Raw genomic sequence first — 10,811 nt, forward strand, 5'->3', positions numbered from 1 at the left:
TTTTTGACTGTTTGTCTCCATCTTTTGTCTGAATAATGCACAGGTTATTGTATACTCCATCAGCTGTTTTAGTGTCAGCTTTGTGTTTTTGACTGTTTGTCTCCATCTAGTGTCTGAATAAAGCACAGGTTAGTGTATACTCCATCAGCTGTTTTAGTGTCAGCTTTGTGTTTTTGACTGTTTGTCTCCATCTAGTGTCTGAATAATGTGCAGGTTAGTGTATACTCCATCAGCTGTTTTAGTGTCAGCTTTGTGTTTTTGACTGTTTGTCTCCATCTAGTGTCTGAATAATGCGCAGGTTAGTGTATACTCCAACTTTTTTAGTTTCTGTCAGCTTTACGTTTTCAACTGTTTGTCTCCATCTTTTGTCTGAATAATGTGCAGGTTAGTGTATACTCCATCAGCTGTTTTAGTGTCAGCTTTGTGTTTTTGACTGTTTGTCTCCATCTAGTGTCTGAATAATGTGCAGGTTAGTGTATACTCCATCAGCTGTTTTAGTTTCTGTCAGCTTTGTGTTTTTGACTGTTTGTCTCCATCTTTTGTCTGAATAATGCACAGGTTATTGTATACTCCATCAGCTGTTTTAGTGTCAGCTTTGTGTTTTTGACTGTTTGTCTCCATCTAGTGTCTGAATAATGCACAGGTTAGTGTATACTCCATCAGCTGTTTTAGTGTCAGCTTTGTGTTTTTGACTGTTTGTCTCCATCTAGTGTCTGAATAATGTGCAGGTTAGTGTATACTCCATCAGCTGTTTTAGTGTCAGCTTTGTGTTTTTGACTGTTTGTCTCCATCTTTTGTCTGAATAATGTGCAGGTTAGTGTATACTCCATCAGCTGTTTTAGTGTCAGCTTTGTGTTTTTGACTGTTTGTCTCCATCTTTTGTCTGAATAATGTGCAGGTTAGTGTATACTCCATCAGCTGTTTTAGTGTCAGCTTTGTGTTTTTGACTGTTTGTCTCCATCTTTTGTCTGAATAATGTGCAGGTTAGTGTATACTCCATCAGCTGTTTTAGTGTCAGCTTTGTGTTTTTGACTGTTTGGCGCCATCTAGTGTCTGAATAATGTTTGGCGCCATCTAGTGTCTGAATAATGTGCAGGTTAGTGTATACTCCATCATCAGTTTCTGTCAGCTTAGCATTTAATTAAAGAATAAATAAACTATTATGGTTTAGAAGTTTTGTCAATTTTTTATATTTTGTGGTAAGTAGCCATGTAATAAGCAGGATAAAGTACACCCAGTTGTTTTCAAACTGTCAGGCTTTCATTCTGCAATAACAACAGCCTGAATGTATTTCATCCCAAACTTAATGCACTGTGAGTTGACATGACAATATGAATACATATTGTAGTATGCATGTTGTTGTTTTTTTTGTTCATGTTAGTACAAAATTTGTTAAATACATGAACTAATACTGTAAAATGTTAGCAAATGATCACTTTTCTCCAGTTCAGTGTGTGGGTGAAAGTTTGATGATGAATGTGAAGAAATCTGGAAAGAGTATTTACTGTGTTTCTCAACTATGGGCTGTAATGTAGTGTGTGTGTGTGTGTGTGTGTGTGTGTGTGTGTGTGTGTGTGCGCTGACCGTCTGTGTTTCTCAGACTTTAGAAGACTGGAGCTGGACGCTGGCTAAAAAAGCCTCGGCTAAAAGCGGCTCCAGTCTGACGCGTTCGGGAAGCGTCAAAGATCTGATCTTCAAGTTTGACGGACCTTCCAACACCTCACCGAAGACTAAAGAGAAAAATAAACACCAGAGCAGAGAAAAGGAGAAAAACGAGAGCTCGAAGAAGAAAATGGAGGAAACTGAGGTGAAAAAAGAGGAGTGTGTACTTATTAAACTCGATGAGGAGATTCGTGATGTCGCTCAGGAGTCGGTAAGTGGGCGTTTTTTCGGTCGAGTCGCCGATCGAGAGTCTGCGTCACTCCCTGTCAGTCATCTCACACTAACCAATCAAATACAGTCCTGCATCCAAGCCCAGCCCACCTGTGTGTCTGCATGAGCAATGTTGATTTACATTAGTTGATTGATCCATTATTTTGATCAATTGATTGATTATTTTATGTTTTTTTATTCAATTATTTAATTTTATTATTGTAGTTAATATTATTGTTTGTGTATGTCATTTTTAAATAGGACTATATATTTATTTAAATAATTTTATTTTTTTTAGTTATTTTAAAAAATAACTTACCATAATAAGTTTCACTCATAATTAAAACTGTTTTATAAAAATTGTTTTTGTCGCTGCTTCACTGTCAATCTGAGTGTCAGTCATCTCACACTAACCAATCAAGCACAGTCCTGCATCCAAACCCCGCCCACCCATGTGTCTGCATGAGCAATGCTGATTTACATTGTTACTGTTGCACAAATATTGTGATTGATTGATTGATTGATTATTTTAATTGATTAATTGATTGATTATTTTAATTGATTGATTGATTTATTTGTTTAGTTTTTTTGTTTTATATTTAATTGTATTAATTTTGTTATTGTTTTATTATTATTGTCATTTTGTAATTACTTATATTAGAATGTGTGTGTGTGCGTGTGTGTGTGTGTTTGTGTATGATCAATATCACATGAGTAGCAGTGCAATGAGGCGTGTGTTGCTGCGTTCACACCAGACGTGGAATGTGCATCAAGCGCGTCAAACGTGAGTGATTTACATGTCAAGTCAATGCAAACGCGCGAATAGACAACTTGCGGTGTGTTACGCGCGAATGGCGCGGCGCGAATGACGCAAATTATGGATAGGCGCTGCGTGAATGATGCGATACGTGCAAATGCCGCAACGCGAATTGAGCATTTTGCGCGTTTGACACACTTAAAGAACGTTTCACGCAAATCGCTCAAGTTCGAAAATTTGAGCTTCAGCGAACATTCGCGCCGCGTTAACTAATCAGGAGCTTGCTCTTGTGGGGGCGTGATCGTGACATATCGTTGTTGATGTCCCCGGAGAAATCCTCCATCTGACACTGACAAAAAGTTCATCAAACTGGGCTCGGCTCTGTCAGAAGCTCCGCTAAAAGCCTCTGTCATCCAGGTTCAGTTTCTGGAGGAGTTTATGAGCTCACAGAGTTGGATGCACCTCTGAAATGAACTACTGGACTCAGAAACGGCCCTAAACGTATCAACGCTGTTTTTCAGCCTTTATAGAGCACATAAACACTGATATTTTGTTCATAAAATCCATGTTAGCCATTTGCCAATGAAGCTAGAGTCAGACAGAAGCCCAGCCCATCATGCGAATCCGCGTCTGTTCTGAAGTGAATTTGACGCGCAAATGAAGGGGGGTTAGACGCGCGAATGAAGGGGGGTTAGACGCGCAAATAAAGCGAGTAAACTCAAATGTTCATGTGGCTATTTCCGCGCGAATAGCACGATTTATCTGCGCGTTCCGTGTCTGGTGTGAACACAGCATTAGTTTCCCTCCAGTGCTGATATACAGCCATATCGCACTGCTACTCGTGTGATATTGTGTTAATACAACAGTTTGACGGCATAATCATGTATATCAAAAAGAAAATCAAACACAGCGAGTCTCAAAGACCCTTTTGTATTAGGAACTACTTTCTTTCTTCCTTCATTCATTCACATCTGCAGCTGTTCAGAACAGCAGAACCCGTTACTAATTCACCAACGTCACTTTAGAGCTAGTGTTTGAATGATTCTCTATAGCGTAAAACTGGTAATTTTGCTTACATTTTTAGATCATAAGGCTGAACGTGACATGAAATACCATGTTATACTGTATGCAATGAGATATCTCCCTGCAGTATTATAGTCTACAGTATTTCTCTGTTCCAATCGGGATATCACAATAATTAACCCCCAAAAAAGCAACACAATCACTAACAGACTGCTGTTGTGTTTGCGATGAGGAAAAACGCTAAACACATGCGGGCATTTCTTCTTCTTTCTGCCAACACAACACACATTCCTGATATGCGAGTCCCATTTCACACTCAGTACACTACAATTATACAGTATAAATACAACATACACAAGAGAGATATCGACTTAGAGTGTCACTTACCTGTTTAATAATGATTTGACCAGCTGTAGTTAGAGATTACGCTGTTTTAATCTTCTAAGGGCTTATTATGCGGTCCTGTCGCTATATTGTTGATAGATAACGTCAACCGTCTTTGGCTAATAAACACAGACGCTCCATCTCTCAGAAATTATAAATATTTTGAAATAGGCACTATCCTTATAAATAAACTGCATAGCTGCAGTTTAAACAACTGCATGCTCTCCTAAAAAGCCTCAATAGTACATGGTGTTGTCCAACAGGTGCAATATTTGTCAAACTGTAGTGAGTTTATTGATCTGCTGTCACTCTATGTGGGCGGAGTAATACACAAGGGAGGAGGAGCTATATTTTACATATTTATAATTTAGGAGATTCAGTGCGTCGGCAGCCATCAGCCTGTCATACTGAGCAGAGCAAAGACGGTTGACACTCTGCCACAAGATGGTGACAGAGACTGCATAATAATAATTAGTGAGAAAAACTCAGCATAAATCTTGCATTAATTTTCTTCTTTATACACACTGTTATGCTGTCCAACTGTTGTATAAATGCAATATCACACTTGCTGCCCAGTGCAAACACACGCCTCCCACCAGTGCTGATATACAGCCATATCCCACTGCTACTCGTGTGATATTGCTCATATATATATATATATATATATTTTTTTTTTTTTTTTTTTATTAATTAATTAATTAATTAATTTATATATTTATGTTATTTCAAAAAATAACTTGCCATTATAGGTTTTGCTAATATTTTACGTTTTGTATATTATCGTTATTATTTTTATTATTATTTTACTTTGTCATTTATAATATATTTTATATGTTTGTGTTTAATTTAAAACAGACATTTTTGATTGTTCTATGTTTTTACATTTATGTGGATTTGTTTTTTTTGTTATTATTTTATTATTTGTTTGTGATCTCCTGCATGTCAACAAAATTCATCTGAATTTAAGAACATTTTAAAATAAAAATGTTTTTCCCAGTGTCTGAGCCTGCGCTGTTGTCCTGTGTGCGTGTTAGATCTGCATGTGTGTGTGTGTGTGTGTGTGACTATAATCAGTGTATTGTTGTTAAATTTCTAGTTTTCGATGATTAATATGTGTTCTGTGCATGTTAGATGTGTATTGTTGTAAAATGTACACTTTTCGATGACTGTCATGTGTTTCTGTGTCCCCTTCACTCATGTTTCTGTCGCTTCTGTTTCCAGCATTCCAGCTTTAATGGACAGAAGCAGCAGCCGGAGGAGCCCGCAGCCTCAAAGTCCCGTCCAAACCCAAAATATCAGCTTTATTTGGGCTCCAATGGGACCAGCGGCACCAGCAGAACCAGTAAAGCCAACGGGACCAGCAGCAGCTCTAACGGGTCTTTAGGGGACAGTGGTACAGGTTCAGGTTTGGGTTCGAGTGCTACAGTCAATGGGAATCTGTTGCGGGTCAGTTCTGTAATTCGCGGGTCCATGGAGTCGCTGTCATCCCGGGACTGGGACAGCATGTCGGACAGAGTGAGTTTGGACTATACTGACTATTACATGTTAGAGATAACTGAAATTCTAAAGGTTAAACATTGGTCAAAATTATTTTATTTTATTTATTTATTTTATATTATATATTATTTATTAATGTATTTAGTGTTATTTTATTGTTACATTTTTATCTATTTACTTTTTTATTTTATGTTGTTATTTATTTTTTATTTTCTATATTGGTTTATTTATTTACTAATTTATTTTATTTTATTATTTTTTAATTTTATTTTATATATTTATTTACTATTTTTTTATTTTATTTTATGTTATTATTTATTTTTATATTTTCTTAATTATTTATTTATTTACTTTTTATTTAATTATTTTATGTTATTTATTGTTTTATTTTCTTCATTTGTTTATCTACTTACTAATTTATTTAATTATTTTTTATTTTATTTATTTACCTATTTACAATTTTTTTTTTTTTTACTATTTCATTTTATTTAGTTATTATTTATTTTTTATTTTCTTCATTTGTTTATTTATTTGCTAATTTATTTTATTTAATTATTTTTTATTTTATTTATTTGTTTAAATTTTGTTATTTTGTTATTATGTATTTTTTTAAATTGCTTCCTTTCTTACTTTTATTTATTTTATGTTGATATAAATTTTTTATTTTCTTTATTTGTTTTCTTTATTTACTAATTTATTTTATTTAATTATTTAATTTTTCATTTTATTTATTTACTATTTTATATTTTATTTTATTCATATTTCTTACTATTTTTTATTTTATGTTAGTATTAATTTTTATATTTCCTTTCTTTATTTTTTTACTTTTTTTATTATTTTATGTTATTATGTATTTTTTATTTTCTTTATTTGTTTATTTATTAGCCAATTTGTTTAATTATTTAATTTTTTAATTTAATTAATTTATTTACAATCTTTTATTTTTTTATTTTATGTTATTATTTGTTTAAAAACATTTATTATTTTATTTACTAATTTATTTAATGTAATTATTTTATTTTTTATTTTTATTAATTATTTATTTATTTATTTACTATTTTTTATTTTAAGTTATTATTTATTTTTATATTTTCTTTATTTATTTATTTACCTTTTTATTTTATTATTGTATGTTATTATTTATTTATTTTATTTTATTTATTTATTTACAAATTTATGTAATTTTATTATTTTATTTTTATCTAATTATTTCTTTACATTTTTATTTTATTTTATTTATTTTTTTTTTTTTTATTTGGTTATTCAGTTTTAGACTGTTTTAAACAGGGCTCATTCAGACCATTAATGTGTGTGTGTTTGTGTGTGTGTTTGTGTTTCAGATGGGAGGATTCGATAGTCCTCCTCGAGTCTTCAACAGCCCGTATTCAACACTTTCACTGGATTATAATCCCATCAACAGAATGTCTGACTTTAAGGTTTGTGTGCGTGTTAGTGTGGTGTGTGTCTTTGTTTGTGTGTGCATGAGTCTGTGCTTGCATGTGTGTGTGGCACATACGTGTGTGCATGCATGTTTTCATGTTTTGTGTGTGTGCATGCATGCTTGGGTGCATATGTGTGTGTGTGTGTTTGTGTGTGTGTGTGTGTGTGTGTGTGTGTGTGTGTGTGTGTGTGTGTGTGTGCGTGCGCGCGTGTGCATGTGTGTTTATGTGTGTATGTGTGCGTGCATGTCTGCATGTTTGTATGTGTTTGTTTGTTTGTATGCATGTGTGTATGTTTGTATGCATGCATGTGTGTGTGTGTGTGTGTGTGTGTGTGTGTGTGTGTGTGTGTGTGTGTGTGTGTGTGTGTGTGTGTGCATATGTGCGTGCATGCGTGTTTATTTGTGTGTGTGTGTGTGTGTGTGTGTATATCTGCATGTTTGTAGGTGTGTCTGTTTGTGTGTCCTTCTGCTGGACATAACAGGATCATGCACTTCAGCATCTGTATTTCCGACGTCATCATGTGTTCTGTGTTTGTTTCAGTCACCAGAAGTGATGTCACCAGGCGTCTCAGACATTAACCTGTTTGGCCTGAACAGAAGTGTGAGTCCAGTCAGCAGTCCAGCGGTCGCTCAGAGATCACGAATCCCCGGATACGACAGTCTGACCCGCAGACGAGACGTGAGAACACACACACACAAAATAATTCACGCTCCTGGGACATTTTCAGGGAACAGATTTAGGAATTTTTCACAGTATTTCCTATAATATTTTTTCTTCTGGAGGAAGTCTTATTTGTTTATTTCGGCTAGAATAAAAGCAGTTTTTAATTGTTTTAAACACATTTTAAGGTCAATATTGTTGTCCTCTTTATGCAATATTAGTTTTGGATTGTCTCCAGAACAAACAATTTTGATTCGACAATTTTTTGTTGTTATTTATTTGTCTGCAACTTCTGCTTATACCTCACCAAGTCCACTATGGGAGGGAGTGACGGGAATGCCATGTTCTTCCTTGTAATACTGTACTGCATTTATTTTGCAAAGAAATCAAAATAAAAGCAATTGTTCACAAAAACGAAAAACGATCATAACAAATGACTTTAAAGCAACTTTCTCTGACCCTGAGCACCACATTCTAAGTGTTATTATGTGTGTTTTCTGCAGGCGACTCCAGGTCAGCTGATGCAGAGGAGCAACCAGCCCAATAAACGAGACTTTATCCAGGAGCTGACCTTACAGCTGGACGAGTGCCGCAGGGTCAGTATGAAACCATACACACACACACACACACACAGAGACACACGCGCGCCTTTTATATGCATTGCACAATTTATTTATTTTTTAGAAAAGCATGGGCATTATCAGGGCATTTCAATTGTATATGAAGACAGGGGTGTTTTGTTTAATTTAGTTAGTTAGTTAGTTAGTTAGTTAGTTAGTTAGTTAGTTAGTTAGTTAGTTTGTTAGTCAGTCAGTCAGTCGGTCGGTCGGTCGGTCGGTCGGTCAGTTAGTCAGTCGTTCAGTCAGTCGGTTGGTTGGTTGGTCTGTCAGTCAGTTAGTTAGTTAGTTAGTCTGTCAGTTGGTCGGTCAGTTAGTCAGTCGTTCAGTCAGTCAGTTGGTTGGTTGGTCTGTCGGTCAGTTAGTTAGTTAGTTAGTTAGTTAGTTAATCGGTCGGTCGGTCGGTCAGTTAGTTAGTCGGTCGTTCAGTCGGTCAGTTGGTTGGTTGGTCTGTCGGTCAGTTAGTTAGTTAGTTAGTTAGTCTTTTAGTTAGTTAGTTAGTTAGTCAGTCAGTCAGTCATTTAGTTAGTTAGTCTGTTAGCTAGTTAGTCAGTTAATTTGTTAGTTACTTTGTTAGTATAGTTAGTTAGCTGGTCAGTTAGTTAGTCAGTGAATTTGTTAGTTGTTTTAGTTAGTCAGTTTGTTAGTTTAGTTAGTCAGTTTGTTAGTTTAGTTAGCCAGTTAGTTAGTTTGTTAGTCTGTTAGTTAGCTAGTCACTTAATTGGCTAGTTAGTGTGTTAGTTTGTTTGTCAGTTTAGTTAGTCAGGGAGTTAGTCTATTAATTATTTACTCAGTTTGTTAGTTTAGTCAGTCAGTTAATTTGTTAGTTAGTTTATTAGTCAGATAGTTTAGTTGGTTAGTTAGTTAACTAGTTAGTCTGTTAGTTAGTTAGTTAGTTAGTCAGTTTATTTGTCAGTTACTTTGTTAGTTTGATTGTCAGTTTAGTTAGTCAGTTAGTCAGGGAGTTAGTCTGTTATTTAGTCAGTTAATTTGTTAGTTAATTTGTTTAGTTAGTTTTTTGTTTATTTAGTGAGTTAGTTAGTCTTTTAGTAAGTTAGTTAGTCAGTTAGGTCGTCTTTTAGTAAGTTAGTTAGTTTAATTTATTAGTTTAGTTTATTTATTTAGTTTGTTAAGAGTGTTTAGTTAGTCAGTCGGTTAGTTAGTTGGTTTGTCAGTTAGTTAGTTAGTCAGTCAGACAATTTTTCAGTTAATTTGTTAGCTTGTTAGTTTAGTTAGTTGATTAGTTAGTTTAGTTACTTTTAGTTAGTTGTTTACTTAGTTTAATTTGTTAGTTTAGTTAGTTTGTTAGTCAGTTAATTTGTTTGTTAGTGTTATTTAGTTGTTTAATTAGTTTAGTTAGTTCAGTTAGTTTTGTTTAGTTAGTTTAGTTTAGTTAGTTTTGTGTAGTTAGTTTAGTTAGTTTAGTTTAGTTTGTTTTGTTAGTTTAGTTAGTTTGTTTAGTTTAGTTAGTTTTGTTAGTTTGTTAGATAGTGTAACAATTTTTAGAGAGAGTTTTATCATTATCTAAAAATAAAACAGAAGTCAATCATGCTGATTTATATGTTCTTCCTCCATTCAGCATGTGCTTTAATGGCTTTTCTTCTTCTGTGAGTGAGAGTGAAAGTGGGTGTTTTCCTCCATAACTGTGTAGTGTATGTGTGTGCAGAGGAACCAGTTTCTGGAAGCAGAGAGCGTAGAGATGGAGAAAGAGAGGAATCAGATTCGTTTCGAGATGCGGGGCCTGCTGGTCAACAATGAGGATCTGCTGCGCACAAACACACAAATGCAGGGCGAGATGAACCGTCTACGGGAGAAAATCGTGGAGCTGGAGAGCAACAATAATGTCCTGGTGGAGCGATTCAGAAAGATGGAGGTACGGAAGCACAACAGACACCTCATTATAATCATTTGAGCAGATCATCAACGTGTGTACATGAAAACATGACATCGGGCCTGTTCCACAAAGCTGGATTAGCTGGTTAGCCAGTTAAGTTTCACTTTAGATTACACCAATACTGGGTTTAAAGTGGCACGACTTTAATTAATCTCAGTCCCCATGGTAATTACCCTGTAATGGTGCAGGTTATGTTCAGTTTATGTTCAAGTTAAGTTCTGCTTATATTCAAGTTATATTGTGGTTATTTTCAGGTTTTGTTCTGGTTATATTTTGGCTATGTTCAGTTTATGTTCAGATTATATTTAGGTAATGTTCTGGTTATGTTCACGTTAATTTTAGTTTGTTTAGGTTATGCTCAGGGTATATTTGTATTTGTATTGTTGTGATTATATTCAGGTTACGTTCTGGTTATATTTTGATTATTTTCAGGTTAATTTTAGTTTATGTTAAGTTTAAGTTCAGGTTATGTTCAGGCTATATTCAGATAATGCTGTAGTCATATTTAAATTATGTTCTGGTTATATTTTGGTTTTGTTCACGTTAATTTTGGTTTATGTTTAGGTTTAGTTCAGATTATATTCAGGCTATATTCAGGTAATGTTCTGCTTATATCCAAGTTATATTCTGGTTATACTTTTGTTATGTTTAGGTTAATATTGGTT

General features: G+C 34.4%; 1 protein-coding gene across 4 annotated transcripts in view; it reads left to right on the forward strand.

The window, feature by feature from the left end:
- Positions 1 to 10,811, forward strand: part of LOC101884022 (uncharacterized) — a 71,085-nt gene that overhangs the window by 50,551 nt on the left and 9,723 nt on the right. For 2 of the 4 annotated variants that reach the window (XM_087300488.1, XM_087300489.1), the window contains exons 4-9: positions 1,601 to 1,873; positions 5,258 to 5,551; positions 6,874 to 6,969; positions 7,516 to 7,653; positions 8,139 to 8,231; positions 9,919 to 10,125. In XM_087300488.1, the coding sequence (XP_087156614.1) occupies positions 1,601 to 1,873; positions 5,258 to 5,551; positions 6,874 to 6,969; positions 7,516 to 7,653; positions 8,139 to 8,231; positions 9,919 to 10,125 (1,101 nt within the window). The remainder of the gene's footprint in view (positions 1 to 1,600; positions 1,874 to 5,257; positions 5,552 to 6,873; positions 6,970 to 7,515; positions 7,654 to 8,138; positions 8,232 to 9,918; positions 10,126 to 10,811) is intronic. The other 2 variants (XM_087300490.1, XM_087300491.1) reach the window with 1 other exon arrangement.

The sequence above is a fragment of the Danio rerio genome, chromosome 21 (genome assembly GCF_052040795.2).
Source record: "Danio rerio strain M-AB ecotype USA chromosome 21, GRCz13ab, whole genome shotgun sequence".
NCBI lineage: Eukaryota > Metazoa > Chordata > Actinopteri > Cypriniformes > Danionidae > Danio > Danio rerio.